This window comes from Dermacentor albipictus, chromosome 1 (genome assembly GCF_038994185.2).
Source record: "Dermacentor albipictus isolate Rhodes 1998 colony chromosome 1, USDA_Dalb.pri_finalv2, whole genome shotgun sequence".
Classification (NCBI taxonomy): Eukaryota; Metazoa; Arthropoda; class Arachnida; order Ixodida; family Ixodidae; genus Dermacentor; species Dermacentor albipictus.
This window is the reverse complement of record NC_091821.1, coordinates 194,093,352-194,113,437: the sequence shown is the minus strand read 5'-3', so window position 1 is coordinate 194,113,437 and position 20,086 is coordinate 194,093,352. Positions and strand designations below refer to the sequence as shown.

Sequence of the window (20,086 nt, the reverse complement as noted above, 5' to 3'; positions counted from 1 at the left end):
CGACGCGAGGAGCTACGTTAACAAATCGGGAAGACGACTTTGGGGAAGCCGGTCTAGAAATTTGCTCACCGCTCGCCATAATCGGCCTGCATCGCAATAAAACACCGCCCCTAGCTTTATTGCACCTTTAACAGCGCAAATCGACCGATAAATTGCCGAAAACACGAAAAATCCGAGCGTTGCCAGCGGTGAATCAGGCTGTCAACATGACGGGTCAACGGAAGCTGATGTTTCACCGGCGATTTTCTCAAGCTGGTCATGCTCGATTCGCGCCATCCGACTTTAGACAAACGGTCTAAATGCGTGGTAGGGTCATTGAATTTTGTTCCTAGGCATTTGTCAATGGCGCCGACGCGACGGTGCGCGAACACCGACGCTCGAGCCGTACAATTAGAACAGTGTCGCCGACAACAGCGCGCCGAAAAACTCTCGTTTTGCAAGTTCACGGCTGTACACCTCGGGGGAAAATTGTCCAGTGATCATGCAAAGCCCCCACTCCAAAACCGTTCAGTTTTCACGGTCGCGCTGCGTACCCACAATGGGAGGCTAATCGTTTTTTTTTCTTCTTTTTTTTGAGCACAACAAAAGACTCGAGCCATGGCATTTGCGGCGCTTTCCACCGCGATACCGTGACCGTGACGACCTATGCACCCCCAATTTTCGCACAGTGGTCAATAGACGGAAGTTTAAAGCATTAGTAATAATTTCTGCTTCAGCAATGCCGGCGTGACCATGGCGCGGGCGTGTATCGTCCAGTAACGCGATCGATCAGTGCAGTGGTGAATGAAAGAATGAACTCCGGTCATGTTCAATGCATCGTTCACATATTCAAATTCTCGGCGCGCGTGAACTCCGACCACTGCTAGTGCATGCAACAGAAGTGGTTTCCATTCTCGAGCAGCGCACGCACAAACGAAACACGAGAAAGACAAGCCAAGCGCTGGTCTAACAACTTAGTTTTTATTTGAATAAAAGGATTATATGTCCAGTAATCATGAAATTCATGTGGATTACATGTAAAAACGGTCATACACTCACGAGTGATCAATGAACGAGATCGCTTCTTTTGCCAGTTGTTTACGTTGTTCGGCGCACCGCAGTAATCCATGTCTGTCAACTGCTTTTTTCGTACCATTTTCTTGTGAATCGGCAGAATTTCACTGGTGGCATCGCCCTTTCGTGTTTACATTGCTGTTGTGGCATTTAACACAATAATTCCCCGTCATCTGAAGAAGTGCCGTCGTAAACAAGACGTTTCGCGCGCAGCGCGAGCTAAGCGCGGGCGCAACCTTGAAGGGAAACGGCGGAAACGTACACCACGGCCGGGCTAGCAGACCGCGCGTCGCCCTTCGTTTTGCCAGGGGAGAAACGAGCGCCGGCGTCTAGGATGAAACTTGGCGTGCGGACGTCTATACAGCTGCGATCAAATTTCGCATAAGGGAGTATATTAATCGTCGGTGAATTTTTTAAACATGAAATGCCTTTAGCTCCCGTTGTCGGCGACCTTCAAGTGACCTTGAGCCAAAAGCCAGAGCCGTTATCCGGGCAAGTTGCGAGAACAAAACGATATTATCCGGGCACCGAACCCTTTGTACAAGATCGCATTACATACGCTAGTTACTGCCCAAACAAGTGACAAAAAATATTGATTCCTTCCTGTTTGATAAAAATATTACTCAAGCTGTAACTTCTAGTACGCTGAAGTTTTATTTGTCATTTCCAATGGGCGACCTTCAATAGGCAGATACAGGGAACCATACACTTCATTGTCATCTTTTGGCGTTGATCACGATGGATCACGATATCTTCCACCGTGGCGCTGATACAGGGTTGCATGTGCTCTTTTGAACGCCAGCGGTCCGTGAGTTCAGCGGCGCGGGTTCGCGTCAGTTCGAGAGATGGCGCCACGCTGCACGGCGCCTCCTTCAGGTGGTTTCCTTCTTTCAGCTGGGCAGTGCGCTCTGTCTCCCTGACGTCTTTCGCTGCCTATCGTGCCGCCTTCAGCCGGTTTTCTTCTAGCTGGGCAGCGTCCGTATGGACCAGTGCACAGTATGGCGTGGTGCGGTGTGGTGTGCCGTTGCGAACATGTACTACACCCATTTTAAGATTGTGGCTAGCATCATCTCCAACCAATCTGTTTTGCCCGTATGCTTACGTCTTCTCGATTACGGGAGAGTTGGCATTTTTAATTGAAAATAGCCGTGAACGAGGTTAGGCCGACATTTTTAGACTGCACTGTCTTCGGAATCGGCCCATATTTTTTGGCTAGATAGATAGTCGAAAGTAAAACTGATTTGACTATGCCAAGAATGCTATTCGCATTTCTTTCAGGTTAGGCTCACCTAGGCTTCACTACCTCCGGGATAGGCCCATATTTTAAACAAGAGTGTTTGAAGCTGGGCAGCTGAAGATGTGTCCCATGTACGTACGCCAGGCAATCACCGTCACATTAATTTCCTGGCATCGCGCGAAATGGCATTACTTTGCCATTTTGTGATGCATAGAGAGAGACGGTCAGATAATGCCACCAGATCATTTGCCCTCCGCACATCATCTCGGCGGAACACGTCGGTCGGCGGGCGGGCGGGACGGCGTGCGTTTTCTGGTTTCGATACATGCGCATCGTGCTTCTCGTTTTCCACTGTCGCGACATTTGTCATGGACAAAGTTACCTTTAACAAGGTTCTCATCACTGAACTCGAGCAGCGCCATGTCCTCTTGGACGAACGCGATTGCGATCATAAAAAATACGAGACGTGGTCTGTCATGAAGATGCACGGCTCCGTCGTTGCAACAGCGCGACACACAGACACATCGAGTCAAAGGATCAAAGGAAGGGACACCACAGGGCGCTGTGCCCTCTCCTCCTTTTGCTCTGTCCGTGTCTAGTCGCGCTGTTGCAACCATGGAGCCATAACAACTCACCAAATTTTTCATCGTGCAAGATGCACGGAAGGTCCACACCGCGTTTTCATTTCCTTCGTGTCGCGTGCAGGTGCTCTCGCGGCGGCGAGGCAGTTTGGCTGGCGTCGCATTTTCGCTCACGTAAAACGCACCATGCGCCGAGTGCTGACAGACTCACCATCACGTCGGATATACCTACAACGTCCGGTAACCTCCGAGGTGCTGTTTACATTGCGCAGCAGCAGCACAAACCTCGCGTGCTTGCTGTCGCTGTGACTGCTTCGCCCTTTGAGCGAAACTGTGATTAATTAAAGACTGAGCACATCTGTGGATTTGTATTCGTGAATGTGCAACGACGCTACCCCACTGCTTCTAGAATACACGTTTCACTTTTGTGCTATAACTGATCCCTCTGAAACTGGGGTCAACTACTTTCTTTTTCTTTTTTTTTTGTAGATGGTCGGGAAGAAAAATGGTCTGACAATGTCGAGAACGTTATTCGCATTAATATATATATATATATATATATATATATATATATATATATATATATATATATATATATATATATATATATATATATATATATATATATATATATCACGATATCTGGGCCCGGGAGTCGATTCCAGGTTTCAGTGTGTTTTGAAGGTGCTGTGGAAAGGATGTGAATAAGAGAAGGTATTCCATGCTAAAAAACACTTTATTGCGGGTGACTGTAAAATCCTATGAAATCTTGTTTGGCACTTAAACTTTAGCAGTGCAATAAGGCCACGACGGCTAAAAAAGATAGCGTAGAATAAGGCACATTTACTTATGCAGTACTTCCGTCCGTGCGCAGACGCATCTACAAACCGCTGTCTTCAGGAGCTCAAAGACTGTATGACATGATAAAATACCAGTGCATGGGTTGCGTCTTCACGTATATGTCCAGTTTGATGTTTTTAAAGCAACAACTTGCACAAACGATCTCATCTTCACATTGTTGTCAAGCTTCTCGCTTTGTTTGTCCCGAAGGCACATGGTTCACAATAGACAGGCAACTCCAGCAAAGAACCGCTGCATCGGTACACACACAAAGGAAACGCTGATAGTGCTACACGAGACTAAAGTAGAGATGGGTCGCTCAGGAGCGAGGAGTGAGCCGGATCTTTTGAGTCGCTCCTTTTTAAATAACGAGTCAGCCATGGTTCAGTGAAAGTGAGCGGCGGTTTTTTAGAGAGGAAACCGTGTCGGGCCCGGCTTTTCTGGGTGCGATTTCGGCAATTCTCGGTCTTTTTCTGCGTTCCAATCGTTCGACCACGTTCGTTCCAATTAGCTCGGCTCTAACTCGGCTGCCGGTCTGGTTCTGTCCTCTGCCGTCGCTCTCCCCCCCGCTCCGCTAGAGTGCAGCCAGTGTAGCTCCGCTCACCTCACTGGCTCACGGCCCCTCAGAGAAGCAAGATCGCGCAAGCATCACGGTTTCCGAACATTCGCTTGCACTGTACATGAACGCTCGCGTTTTGCCAGCGCCGCACTTGCGTCAGCGGTCGTCAGCACGGCGAGGCGCCAGTGAATGCCGCCTAGTCATTGGCATATCGGTTACAGTATCACAAGCATTCTATCGCCAATTTAGGAAAATAAAATTTAATTGATGTGAAAATTTCGCGCCTTTAAAACAATAAATTACTAAAGTCACCAAGCATAGCCAAAATGCCCATAACACGCTCATTCTAGCAACGCATTTACAATTTATTTTTCAAAGCCAAATAGCTAGACTATGCGTAACACAGGCTCCAGATTTAAGTGAACCGGTGAGCCGTACAAATTAGCCGGTTCAATTCAAAGAGCCGAGTCGTTCCGAGCCGCTCACCTAAGTGGAAGTGAGCCGTTTTGCCTATCTGTAAGGTAGATTCCAAAAGTGATCGTAAATCTCGATACTGCCTCAGTACCCCCTCTCACTACCACTTTTGTTTTTTTTTAACGGCGATTTCAAACGTGCCAACTGAATCAGACTTCAGTGCACTAAAAAAAACCAAAAAAAAACCCGTCTTGCTGAAGGAGCGACGAAGTTGGGTCTCCTGTGCGTCGTCCGTCTATACTGCCTGCCGAAAGATATGCACGATACGCGGGCAGGGTAACTCGCTGAACAATCATGAAAAGCGCTGTGAACGGCGATTTTCCATTTTCAATAAAAGCAGACGACGACAAAGCCAGACATGGCCGACATCCTTTTTCCTAGTTTACTTTTACCGTTTTTATCTCGCTGAACCTTTCTGATTATGAGGCATGCCGTAGTGGGGGGCTCCGGAAATTTGGACCACCTGAGGTTCCTTAACGTGCACCTAAATCTAAGTACACGAATGATTTCGCCCCCATCGAAATGCGGTCGCCGTGGCCGGGATTCGATTCCGCGACCTCGTGCTTACCAGCCCAACACCATAGCGACTAAGCAACCACGGCGGGTATTGAACCTGATTTCACTCTACACGCTCGACTCGTATGTTGCGGACTTAGGGCCCCACCACATTCGTCAACATATTTACTTTCCCGTGATGTACCATCCAGCGTGACGCCTTACTGGAGCGAGGAGCATCCCATCTATGCCAGTGTGCTATACACAGTGTAGAATCTTAGAGAATCGAAGCCTTATGTTCTTAAATATTTTCGAAAAAGAAAAAAAATACAATCTTGACCAACGACGGTTTTGCAATATAGGTCACGCGGATCCGTGGGGCTGATTCGAAAAGGGTCCCTCACCAGCTTTGGGCATTGCAAAGAAACAAGCGCTGCGCGTAGGTCACCCGGTGACGATGGTGCCTGCAAACTGTGAAATGGCTGCGTGGCGCAAAAGCGGTGGAAATCTCACATAGAAGGCCGCGCGCACTTCCCTTCAAGGGAGCCGCTCTGCGAGCCAGAGGTGCAACTTACGATGGTCCACCACAGAGCACCATCTGTTGCACTATATACAGGGTGTCCCAGCTAACTTGGACGAATATTTTAAAAATAACCAGGAGCTCTAGAGAAATCGTACCGCCTGCATAGTAGCCGCAGTCGTATGTACTTACGGCCAGTATTTTTTCATCACGAATTATTGATTAATTATTTTTAATTAGTGAACTTTTTAATTATTGCTTGAATGGCAAACATATCGATTACAACGTTGTTGGGCACCTCAAATAACCTCACAATCAAGCATTTGTTTAGTGCTCAGCTTTGCCTCGTTGGTTTTTCCGAGAAAAAACAAAAGCGCGCGAAACATTCAAAATACGAAATAGATAGGCGCTCGCGCGCCTCTACTCAAGCGCTCACAAGTGAACAGCCACGGATACACGGCTTTACCAGCGGCGGCCGCTCAATACAGGGCTTCACGCTAGGTGATGGTCACGGCATCAAGAGAACACGCCGCTGACGCATTGATAAGCGTTGCGGAGCCTTGTACGATGCGGCGATAAGAGAATGCAGCCGTACATCTTTCAGTGGTTGCTTGTAGGTGCTTGAGTAGCGGCATCTTTTTCGTATTTCGCGGACTTTTTCTTTGGAAAAAAACAGGACCACTTCAGTACGAAATAAATGCTTGATTCGGAGGTTACTTAAGGTGCCCTACAACTTGGTAAATGATATGTTTGCGATTCAAACAACAATTAAGAAGTTCACTAATTAAAATTAAGTAATACTTCGTGATGAAAAAAAAATGCTGGCTGTAAGTGAATACGACTACGGCTACAATGCAGTCGGTACGATTTCTCTAGAGCTCTTGGGTATCTTTAAAATCTCGGTCCAAGTTAGCTGGGACACCCTGTATATCCATGATAATTTCCCCTATCTGTCCTTGGTGTCATTGCTGGCTTCTATTAACATGACTAATAAAAATCGGTCCCCTCGGTTTCCTGTCTTTCTTTTCGTTCACACACACACACACACACACACACACACACACACACACACACACACACACACACACACACACACACACACACACACACACACACACACACACACACACACACACACACACACACACACACACACACCGTGACTGGCTTCCCACACTTCATACATCTTTTTTCCACAGCGAATTCTAATGCTTATCCCTTTAAAAAGCAACGGGGTTCATGAAGCAAACGTGACGCGGCTCCCTCGGCACCGGTGTGGAAGGGAAGGGCGGAACGCTGCTAGAGATCGCTGGTCGAGACGAAGTGGGAGCGCACAGTTCGATTTCTTCTACCCCCTCCAATAATGGACCGATTTGAAAAAAAAAGAAAGAATACGCTCCCTCGACGGCGTCTCACTAACTTCAAGTGTATACAACCAACATTTGCAATGAGGCTTGGTGAGGGGCCCTTTAATATGTTGCAGCAACTCGAAGAGGACCCATTAAAGGCCGCCTGAAAACACCAGGCAGATGATCGCAAATAAGCTAGAAAATAATCATGACCGCGTACGATGTGTGTCGTCCCTTGTGGTTCCAGAACAGCGTGGGACCGCCTCCTAAAATGTGTTCTCTAACTCATGTGGCAGTTTCTGAGCGCATTAAAGAGTCGAGGGCCCATACCTACTGTTAGCAGTAATTGAGTTAATGGAATCCGAGTCGATAGAGTCTGCCAGATTTTTTTAAATTAAAAGACGCTCGATCCTCCTCGTCCACTCGAAAGCGCCAGAAGTGTACAGGCCAATGACGTTCAGAGACTGAGCACGAGCCGGCCAACATGTGCCCAAAGCGCCAGGTGAATATAATAGAATAAGGTGAAATTTTAGCGCTACTTTGGTAAAAAAAATTAATGACCCGAAAACGTTGCACTGCTAGAGGGTGGCACGCCATCATCAGCAAACGTATTACACTACACCAAGGAGACAACCAAAATGCGGAAACGTGCCAAGTTGGCGGTGCATACAAGAATACGGGTAAACTAGCGAGCGTGTTTCTAATAAACTTCGTCATGCAACTTCGGCCAGCTGCTTAAACGAAGCATTTTGTACAACACTAGGCAATCCACAACGCCAACACACCACAATAAATAAAGCAGTTCCGATCCTCGCACACAGCCACACACAGCCACACACAAGCGCGCACTGAAGCAGCGTTCTCAAACAGAGCCTTCCTCAGGCTGTTCAAATATTTCTTCGTCCTCCTCTTGACCCTGAAGAGCATCTATGATGGCATCGAAGCGTGCATTTATACGGTCTTCCATTTCTTGAATTTTCCCGTCCAGTTTTTGGACCATTTCAACTTTCAGTTCTTCAAAGCGTCGGTCGACAAGATTCAGCAGCTGATCTTGCAGACCTTGAAACAAGGCACCGACCACATCACGCGTTTCCTCCCTGCAAGAGCACAAAACATACAAATAGATTAATATCTCTCTCTCTCTCTCTCTCTCTCTCACACACACACACACACACACACACACACACACACACACACACACACACACACACACACACACACACACACACACACACACACACACACACACACACACACACACACACAGTTCTAGCTTTTTTTTTTCAACGCTCGTTCTTCGAAACTACAATAATTTACACCATTAATTTACAATTCATAAATAAATAATTTATACGTCATGTCATTCACACGTCATTCAAGCGGTGACACGTCATTCATGTCATGCATGCGTGCATGCATGCCATTCGTAGTAACATGTATTCATGTAACCCTTGTCATGACATGCGTACATGCCATTCATATCATGACATGAATAGCATTCCATATAGGCTACGTCATTCACGTTATGTACAGGTATGTCATGTCTGCATTTCTGTCATATGCGCGTTTGTCATGTCACGCATGTCATGTCATGCATCTCACGTTATGTCATTCATGACTTTACGTGTCATGAAACGCGTGTTACGGAAGCTGCAGATTGCGGTGTTGAGGCATTGAACGTCACGAAAAAAATGGCGTCACGTCCGTGAAGTTGGCTTCTCTGCAGCGCGACAGAACATTTGACGTCGCTTTAGACTACGTGATGCCGCTCGGCGAGTAGCAGCATGAGCAGTGAAAAGAAAAGGTAGGCGCAACTCTGCTCCCTATGGGAGCATATACAGGGACACTACCCTACCCAAGCCTAAGGTCACCAAAAAAAAAAAAAAGTATCGCTAGAGGGTTCTAGAATACGGTTGAGTGGGTCGAGCGGCCGGGGCGGTGCGCGCTTTGCAGTCAGGCGCGAGACAACGAAAAACACTGCGGCGGCGCTGCAATCGAAGTGGACCTTAAGTGGATTGGGCCGCATCAAGGTCGCGCCGTTGGAAACTGCCGGCGATACTTCTCGGAAGGGTCATTCGTACTACTTGGCGCGCTGGTATATGCATTCAGATCGCTCAAATGGTGTTTATAATTGGATATGATATGTATTTACGCCTTAGGAATAGATGCTTTCTTTCTCTTCTTTATTTCGTTTTATTTATTTTTTTAAATGACGCTAGGTGATTGCGCGCGCATTGTAGTCGCAGTGTCGGCTTTCATTCTACTACGTTATTCTACGGTTTCCTTTGGAGAGCAAATATTTTTCTTGATCTTCAAGCAGCGTTTATCCATCGTGTGTATTTTTGTGCATATAGTTTTCCATCGGTAGGTCTTGCGAAAGGCAGACGGAAAAACATATGAAACTTCCTGCTTGCCACTTCAAACAAATAAAGCATACGCTTATCTGCCCCATCCGGTGCCCTGTACTCAGATTTACACAAAATATTCTTATAGAAAAAAAAAAAAAAGCTGCAGTGCAACATTCCGGAAATTCATGTTTCCGTCTTCCTCGCGTAACACAATGCGGAGTAATTGGTAAGGGTTATTTTATTGCGGTCGGACCTCGGGCGCCGAAAACAGTTGTAGGCAGGCACGTACCAGGAGGCGGGGGAGGGGGGGGGGGCTCCACCCACGCCACAACTACTCACACACATTCCTAAAGCTCCGTCGAATCAATGTTGAGACTTGACAGCTATTAGGCGGTAACATCTTGCTGCCTTTTTCACTACTCTTGGATGGCGGCAGTTATCGGCATCTCCTGAGGTGTGAAGCCCAGTTTTCTCATCGATTCGGTGCCCAAGCAATTAACTCGCGATGCGCGCACTTGTCACCATCTATTCAACGGTTACGCGCATCGCTATTGCTTCGTTAGTTGAACCTTCTTTGTTTAAAATGATCCAGGGAACAGGAAAGGGATTCGGTTCATGGTCAGCTGGTCGTGGTAAGAGTTGCGGTCGGAGAAAACGCCAGTTGAGTTTAACATTTCCTTTCGCTTCATTATTTCCTCGAGTGACGGCTTGCCGCGACGCTGGCAGATCCTTGGAACAGTATACCCGCGATATCGGTTAGATTAGGTGGAAAATAAAATAATATGAGGCAACGTCCATCATCAAACCATATGCAATAACCCTTAAACCTATAAGAAATATGACTGTCACCCGTTACCTCGTCTGGTTTTCCTAATTGTACAGCAATTTTCGAGCAAAATTGGCAAGTGGAAACAGGAGTCGCAAGGAGTCGAGAAATTAAGTGATATACTAAGGGGAAGAGAACCAAGGCAACAGACAAACAGGAAGGAAAAGCTAAAAGTAACAAGTTCAACCGTTCTTTATGCAAATATTTATGGATCAACATCTATTTATTTAAAAAGGAAGCAGAGAAAACGGCGCCGGAAGTGAGAATAATTCCGTGTATTCTGAATAACGTCTCTACAGTCATCAGTTGAGCCGGCTGACGTAGCCACTTCTCTGCTGTGCTTATGTGGGTGCTTTTCTAACCTTCCGCGCTGGACGCAATGCGTCTAGAACCGCAGCGTCCTGCGCTCTACGCGGTTAATTGTACGGGACTGGAGGCCACGCATCGGTACGTAACTTCCCAAATAACAATATGAGTCGGTTCGGGCACTTGGTAGATCAGCAAACAAGGGTTCCAAAATAATCTGTGATTATTCCGCAAATATATATTTCTCTATAATTCTTCCAGAGCTAATTCAAAAAATGCTACTATAGTCGGATGCAACTTAAGTCTGCAGTGAAGCCCCGCCCACGCCCTTATAACCGCCGGCCACTGTTCCTCCGCGAGGCTGCAAATAATTCATACTTCAAACTTTTCCTGTTACCCAAATAACGGTAACCACAAAAATCAAATTATTAGCGTGTAATTTTATGCGTTTTCCCTTGCCTACTATAGTGGAATGGCGAAAGCCTAATTCTTTATTGAAATGAAATAAAATGCTTGTTTCGCTGCAACTATTTAATGTCAAGTTTCACTTCAGTTGGCAGTGAAGTTTCATGAGTAAAACGGGTTCAGCAGTGAAATGAACTGTACCGCAGACTCTTGAAGAGTGAAATGCTCAGACTACATACACTTTGTCCATGTCTGTTGCACACCTTATTGCTTCCACCGATGAAAAGGATCTTCAAGAACAGCAGACGCTCCGGATCGAGGTATCAAGTACGACGCCATTTTGAAAAGGCCGCATGACGAAGATTTTGTTTGCTTCTGTGATTGGCTGGCGGAGCAACACAACCCCGCGCGGTCCGTGTGCCTTGGTTGCCAACTGCTGTTTTTTTTTTAATTTGTATTCTATTACAGTCATCTTTATTTTACGCTTCTTTCCTGCGTGAGCCCATCTGACGTGTTTCCTTGTTCGCCAAGTAAAGGAGAGGTGTATCTCACAGACGTACCTGTGAGATACACCTTATTTCATCTCTCTTTTGGGGGTTTACGCGTCTTTATGGCGAATGGTGGGGGTTATTCACATTTGTACTAGAAAATGTACAACCCTCTCCCATCATTTGCAAAGTAAAGTTACCTTTGATTGCTCCCCCCCCCCGCCCCCCGAAAAAAAAAATCTCGGGTACGTGCCTGGTAGTAGGTTATACAGGGTGTTTCAGCGAACACTTTCAAAATTGTTTAAAGGTTGCCTCTGGCAGATAGCTCAATTCTAGTTTATGAGCCGGTCTACTAGAAGCGGCGGACACTACTTGCAAAAAAAGAAGAAAAAAATGAAATTCAAAATTGACTAAATAACAAGAATTCACTAATTAACTGTTTAGCTAATCATCTTATGAACCATATTGCAATTTACAAATTCTATAGCAGTTGACTTCGCAAAGCGGATCCACTTGGAACGAATTCTCAGGACGACACAAGTTTCGAAATATAATTTCCCGAACATTGCGTTCCAGTTACTTGTGTGCTCAGTGTATGAAACGACGTGTTGTTAAATTAACTGGAACGCCAATGCATTTCTCCGCAAAGTTCGGGAATTTATATCTCGAAACTGGTGTCATCTTGAAAATTTGTTCCAAGTGGATCCGCCTAGCGAACTCCACGGCTATAATTTATAAATCGCAATATGGGTCATAATGTAATTAGTTACAACCTTAGTGAATTTTTATTAATTATTATATTTTGCATCTCAATTTTTTGTGCAAGTATTCTCCGCCGCTTCGAGCAGAGCAGCTCATGAACTAGAATTGCGATATCTGCCACAGGCAACTTTTAAAGATTTTTGAAAGTGTTCGCTGAAACACCCTGTATATATGCTAATCTTTTGACCGTAAGCCGTGTGAAATTTTTGTCCAGTCCATACTTAACAACAACAACGAAAAAAAAAAAGGTGGCGCGGTAGCCTAATTAGTGGCCACATAGTGGATATAACGTTGCGCTGCTAAACTCGAGCTCATGGGTTCAAACCAGGTCGCGGAATTCGATGGGAACGACATGGAAAATCACTCGTGTACTTCTGTTTAGGTGCACGTTAAAGAACCCCAGGTAAAGAGAACTGAAAACAGGGTGCTTCAATCATATCGCAAGACGTAAAACGCCAGAATCTTTTTTTCACTTAAAGAAATAAAAAAAAAGGAGGTAGCTGCGTTCTTCGGTTTTTTTTTTTTCAGGGGTGTAAACGAAAGAAATTATTTTCGAGCCCGATTCCTCAGAAATACACGTTGCGCTAACATTATATTTCACACCTAAATTTAATGTCGTTCCAAACTGTACGTCCGCTCAACTAAGCATCTTCTGCATTATAAACGACTGCTTTCAGTTACCCGGTGCAGTATCATAAGGACAATAATCAAGCAATTAAAGGAACGGCATGTCTCACAAACACGCGGAGATAATTTGTAGATCTGTTGTGTTCGTTGAAGAAGGTAAGTGTGGCACCACATTGGGCACCCAGTTTTAATGGTTCAAGACGAAGAAGTGGACAGGACGAGCGAACGCGCGCTCGTCCGGTCCACTTCTTCGTCTTACGTTCCGTCTGAAGTCGCGGTTCTTTTTCTATTTAACGTTTTATGGGTTGCAGACATGGTGAGACTGTCAAAAAAAATATTTTCCTTGCCTGAATCAAGTTAGCAGATTTACAGGCTGCCCCAAAACCGGGCGTCTGTATTGAATGACCGCTGGGAACTTCTTCGGCAGAACCGATTAGCACACGTGCGTTAATTCTCTCGGGAAATTGTGCTCCTCTGCGCAATTAACAGCCACGACTCTCCAGCAGCACAATCATTCGGAACAAGAGTCCTGAACAAACACATCCATATTCAAGTACATGACTGACGTACATGACTGACGTACATGACTTCAAGTACATGTTCAATTCAAGTACATGACTGACGTACATGACTGAAATACAACTGCGTTTTTAAGTTACTCGGTAAATGACTAAAACTGCGCCGCAAGAATCCCAAAACTAATGCTGCCTTATTTCCAATATAGTTAACATGCTTGTTCCATCGTAAATCAGAAGTAAAAAAAAAACACCTAGATATTTAAATTACTTGCTTATGTTAGAGTTAAATCATGAATTCTATACCTATAAGGATGATTAGCACGTTTTCTTGTGAAGTTGATGTGAACAGCCTTATTTATATTTAATGAGAAACCCCAACGCACATACCAGTCTGCTATAGTATTTAAGTCAACTTGCAGGATTTGTGAATAGGAAATGGCATCTACGACTATATAAACAACACAATCATCGGCAAACATCCTGAATGAAGACTGTATACCAGTTGAAATATCATTAATGTACAACAAAAACAATAGTGGCCCCAACACTGAGCCTTGGGGAACTCCCGACGTAACTGATGCATACTGCGAGGATATACCGTTCAGAACAACAGCCTGTTTCTGCAATGACAAATATTCGGCAATCCACGCTATTATTTTACCATCCAAGTTATATGCTTTTAATTTGGAGAGTAGGAGACTGTGTGCGACATCAAATGCTTTACGGAAATCTAAGAAAACGCAGTCCACAACTTGTTGCTTATCACCTGCCGAGGCTAAATCGTGAATAAACTCTACCAACTGTGTATTGCAAGATAAACCACGCCTGAAATCATGTTGGCTTAGGAGATTATGCTTAGTTAAATGGGCCATAACGCAATTGTATATTACATACTCCATAATTTTGCAGGTTATACTAGTTAAGGAGACGGGCATGTAGTTCTGAACGGAGTTTCGCACCCCACTCTTATGTATGGGCACGACTCGCGCTGATTTCCAATCATCAGGCATGCCGACTTCATTGAGGGACTTCTGGAACAACCAGGTGAAATAAAAGCATAACGCGTCCGCACAATTCCTTATGATAGCGGCAGGAATGTCATCAGGGCCGCATGCCTTAGCCTGGATGCATCTTTTAATAATTTACGGATACCATCGACACAAAAGGTGACTTCCTGCATGCGGTCAATTTCAGCAGGTAATTCAAAACAGACAGTACGTGAGCTAGACACCAAAAACACAGATGAAAAATAAAGGCTAAAATTTTCAACTTTAGACTCATTATCACGAATAATTGTTTCCTCATTTTTCAAAGCAAGTATCGATCTGTTGTCCTTGCCATTACGCTTCATATACCTCCAAAATTCTTTGGTATCCATGACAAGCCTTTCTCCTACATTAAAAAAATACAAGTCCTTAGCGATGTTGGACCTTTGTCTAAATTCAATTTTTATTGCTTTCAGAAAGGCCAAATGCTCTGGCCGAATTGGACGCCTTGTATCTTTGATAATTTCGTCGCTGTCGTCGAACAAGGGCACGTAACTCTGTGCTAAACCAGGGTTTGTCTCGAGCTCGCCTACTAACTCGTGATGGGACAAAAGCTTCACGTAGTTCAAACATTTTCAGTTCGAAAGAATTCCACAGTTGTTCGATATCTAGATTATCTGCGAATGCATCAAAAGTTGGAAAGAACGACTCGAAAGCAGCGCCAATCGCCTCGTAGTTGGCCCTGATGTAGGCATAAACCTTTCGACTAGGTGTTTTTGCAACCGTCACATACAGAACTGATAAATCTGCTAGAACAGCGTTGTGATCGCTCAAACCTGGTAACACCCGTAAATTGTATACAACATCAGGTACGTTACAGAGCAAAAGGTCGAGTACGTGACCTGTTCCGTCAGTGCGCCATGGCTCGTGCACATACTGATAGAAAGTGTTCTGATCTAAAATATCAAAGAAAGTTGAGCATAGGCTCCCTCGAGCAGTATCCCTTGGTTCCCCAGCTGACCAGTCAATATCCGGAAAGTGCGTCCCCCCTAGAACAAGGCATTCATTGTTAATAGCTTCAAGAACATTGGATAAATGAACTATTGGTTCTACAGAAGGACCAGTAGGCCTATACAATGACCCAAGAACAATTGTTTTCCCATTCGGCAGCCTTACTATAAAAAAAATCGATTCAGTTTCATTATCCGGAAATCCCATTAGCACGCTCGAGATGCCATTATGGTCAAGAATAAACACCCCTCCGCCTTATGCACAGCGGCCTCGATGAAAACACTCGTACGTGTGCGGAAATACTTCAGTGCTTGCGATAGTCGGGTCAAGCCAAGATTCTGCTCCCAAAACAATGGTCGGTTGGATGGTACGAAGAAAAAAGTGAAAATCATCAACTTTATTTTTTACACTGCGGCAGTTCACTAACAGAACTCTGACAGGGCACATCGCAGCATTACCAGTACTTTGTCATTGCTCCCGTGCAACGCCGGCTTTACTGTCCCATTGAAAGCGCCTGCTTCCCAAGTGAAGCGTATCAAACTTCTGCAGAACTGGTTTCAAGCCTTCTTCGCTGTTTTGTTTGGCATACGCCCATATTTCTTTCGCTTATCACGGACAGTACGGGAAAAGTCTTTAGATATAGCAACGTTCGCACAGCTTGGCGGTATTTAAAAGAATTGAAGCGAGCAATGATGGGCCGATTTTTTCCTTCGCAGAATTTACCCAGCCTGTGTGCACGTTCAATAGCTAACGAAGGTAATTCAAGCTTCGCAGTTTGAAAGACTCCATGCAGGGTGCTGTCCAAGGCCACGTCGGTGGCCTAGCTTGTGTAGTGAACAGTGTATAGTAGGAGAGTAGTTATTTGCATTTGTGAAACCTGCTGTACTGCATGATAAAATGTGACACTGACTGAAATGCCTACTGCGTGCTCTATTTTTGCAGTTCTCTCCTCTCTTATATTTGGTTTTGTTATTATTTTCCTATATACCTTTTTGTCATTCTTTTTCCCATTGTCAGCATTTAGAATCACCAGTTGGCGCCACAAGAGTGTATTATTATTTTAGTTTTGTAATCTAGCGCGTCTTCACCAAAGTTGGAATTGATATACACATTGCTTAGTGCCGTTAGTTCTCTCTCCTGTTGTGAAATATACTCTTTTGTAGCTATATTGCGATCTAGTTCACTGATGTTATTTTGTCGCTGCTGGGTGCCTGTTTTCTTTTTTAATTGACTACTGTTTTTTATGTACGTGCTGTACCATGTATTACATAAATTTTCATTTTCTTAGCAGAAGCACTGCTGCGTGAATATGCTAAATTTTAGTTAATATCTTACTGCAATGCTGGAATAGCTTATTCACAATGATGCGTTTAGAAGGCCTTCAGCCCAGTTAAACATAGTCAAAACACAACGCGTAAGTTCCCCGCCTCCCTGCCCCCGCTCTTCGAAGGAACTGACTTGTTGAGGGTTCCCCGCCTCCCCCCCCCCCCCCCAGTAAAAAATCCTGGCACCGCCCCTGCAAACATGGCCTCTGCTGTGCTCCCGCTCCTTCATCAATGCCTTGCAGTGCGAAGGATGCGGCGCCGTGGGGAGTGCCCACAACGCTCCGCCTTCTAAATGTCACCGTAGCGCGCTACAAATTTCATTTTGGATGTTAATGTAGACGCCACGACTTCCACTTTTGGTGCCTCGACGCGCTAAACGTAATTATAAAAACTTAGAGCGCTATAAATACACAGGTCGTTGAAAAACAGACTACAGCGCCTGTGCTGCGTTTCTTTTTCTATGTCCTGTGTTTTTATGGCGCTCTAAGTTTTTCTAATAATGCATTACCAACTAGCTTACATATCTATCATTTTGCTAAATACAAGCCAAACGCGGTTGCTCTCAGCGGAGCCGCAGTGCGCTTAGCCAATGGACTCGTGGCGGCACCCGGCGGCGGCGGCAGTATCTACGCCATGTAGCCGACCGACGAGACGTTCATTTGAGGGATCGCCAGCCGTTTGTGCGCAGGCGCGAGTAAGAGCGGCCGCGAGAGAGAAAATCCGGGGGCTTTTGCTCCTTGAATGTACGACTCTGCCTAGGCACTACCGAGGAGGTTTCCTAGCGCGTGTTGTAGGCGTTTGCCCTAGGCGTGCCGGCATTGCGTAGCGGGATCAAGTCTGTATACGGTAGGACGCTGGCTGCCGGCGCTGTAAAATAGGTGAAGCAGTAGGCATTGACTCCCGATTTGTAAATAACATATATGTTTCTGTGGGAGCAGTAGCAACCGTAGTAGATAGAGCCCGGGCCGCATATATTGAAAAAAGTCGTGGGGCGCGGTAGTGCTGAACTTAGCGTCACAAGTTGGCGGCTGGACGTAATTATATTTACTCAATCGTGTTTTTTACTACTTGTAACAAGGTGTCATTATTTCGCATTATTGGCGGCGCCTCCAGGACACCGAAGCTAGAACCCGAACTGGTCCGTGGATTGGAGCTCGCTGAGGCCTGCGCGTGCCAGGGGTGTCTCAGATCGGCTGTCCGCTATCGCGGACAAACGATTTTTTTATGTGAAAACCCCCTGGCACGCTTCGGCCTCCAGGGCCCGAACCCACGGGCCGCTCTGCTTCCAGCTTTGATCCCCCCGCTACCCCTCGGGTGCCCTGGAGATCCTGCGCCGCCTGCTTTATTATAACCTCAGGTGCTCCCCTGAGGCCGCCGTGTGCCGGTTACATGTGCCCTCCTGGAGCAGTGCTTGTAAAAATCCAATCTATCGTCGCGACGAAAAAGCGACCCGCGACTTATAGAACACCAGTCAGAACACTGCCCCTTTAGACACAGCGACTACCAAGGGGCGTCCGCGCGCACTGCCTCACCGCGCGGGCAGCCAGCGGTTGAGCATAAACACACTCGACCGCACTCCGCAATGCCGGCATGTTTGGGGACAAACGAATACAACGCGCGCTAACATCCTCCGTAGTGCCTAGGCAGAATCACATATTCAAGGAGAAAAAGCCCCCAGATTTTCTCTCTCGCGCCCGCTCTTACACCTGCGCAGAAACGTAGAGCTCCGTCAAAAGTACCACGCCCCGCTGAACCTACTAGCAATTCTAAAAACGCGGCCGGGTGATCCAGGCGCCTCGGTCACCTCGCCGCCCTGACCAAGTCAACAGTGGGCCGAACCTCGGACACAGCAGCGGCGACGCAGCGTCGCCGCTGCCACAGATTTTCACAGCGGTTGCCACAGATTTTCTCTGTGGCAACCGCTCTTACTTGCGCCTGCGCCGAAACGTCGAGCACCGCGTCCCGCTGTACCTACTAGCAATTGTAAAAATTGAAGACGCTTAAGCTTCGCCTTTAAGAGTGGAACGCGGTAGCGTTATCATACCCCGTTCGCACCGCCCACTCATTCGCTCGGCATGCTCTTCACGAGACGAAGGGGAGAAGCGCGCGAGTGGCGCGCCATGTGTCGGGGCAGCGCCGCACATTGCGAGGAGGGGGGTCTACTGTGTTTGCCGCAAGATGGCTCTGCGTGTGCGTCAAGCGCAGAGGAAATGTAGCGGAAACGTACTTCGCAACTCGTTTAACTGCGACTTCTGTAATTGACATGCTCATAATTACCGATATACACCACAGTATAACTTTCAACGGCCCGTTTCTAAGGCAACACCGCATTCACTAGAGGCGCTTTTGTCGCGCTTTGAACCATCGAACGCATGGCTGAGTGGTAGCGTCTCCGTCTCACTCCGGAGACCCTGGTTTGTTTCCCACCCAGCCCATCTTGCAAGTTTTTATTTATGAATTGCCTTCCGGGATTTTTCGCTCACGGCCAACACCGCTCACTTTTCTGCGACACGAGCTCCTTAACGCTGTCGCGTTAAAATTCTTCCCGGTGGAGACACTCGTGACGTCTCACGAAGTTCGCTCGGCTGCTTGGTCAGGTTTCGATTCCCGCTTATTTAAAATTATTTGCGTATCGATTCTGCTATCAGACGCGTAAAGGGGGGGGGGGGAACCTAAACATTCCGTTACCTTGACGTCGTCAAAAAAATCGGCGGGATTGCCCTTTAAGTGCCTCTTTCGGAAGACTCGGAAGACGAACAAAAACAGCAGCAAGAGATCGAAGGTCACCCTGCGGGCGCTGAACGATCGCGCCCGGCGCTCGCATTCACGGCGAAGCGTGCCTCGAGAGCGACGGTGCGACAGACGCGAACGGACTGGAGTACGTTGGCGCTGCAGGTGGCCCAATATGGCAGTACCGAAAGAAATATGAAAAAGTGCAGCAGTGATGTAGATCTAGTAGTCAGTCTGACCGGCTTGTTACCGATCTCTTGCAAACAAACGACATCGGGTTTGACTGGCGCCGTGTTAATGTATTGCTGTAGAGCAGCCACCCGTTTGTGGAAGGTGCGGCAGTTCGAGATATTCGTGATGTGCTCGCGTTCTACTCACCATGAACAGTGCTTTCGCTGTCCGAGGTCGGTATGGGTCGCGGACGGCGCTTAGATTGAGCACTGGGGCTAGTGCTGGCTCGCTTACGAACCGCGCTCTTTACACTGGCCACGGATTCATCGACGTAAGTCTTTAGGCTTTGAAATTCTGCGTACATCTGCTGCTGAAAATTTTGCATAGTTTGTAATTGATGCACAACTTGATGGAGTGTGACCTCCATGGAATTCGGCGTCGTTATAACCTTGAGAGGCGTGCCTGCTGCTTTAGT

At 46.5% G+C, this 20,086-nt stretch overlaps 1 protein-coding gene across 2 annotated transcripts in view; it reads right to left on the bottom strand.

Annotated features, from left to right (window-relative positions):
* Positions 1-6,820: 6,820 nt before the first annotated feature.
* LOC135898006 (uncharacterized) overlaps positions 6,821-20,086 on the bottom strand; it is a 28,466-nt gene continuing 15,200 nt past the window's right edge. For both annotated transcript variants that reach the window (XM_065426716.2, XM_065426715.2), the window contains exon 4: positions 6,821-8,205. In XM_065426716.2, coding sequence (XP_065282788.1) covers positions 7,971-8,205 — 235 coding nt within the window. In that variant the 3' untranslated portion in view covers positions 6,821-7,970. The remainder of the gene's footprint in view (positions 8,206-20,086) is intronic.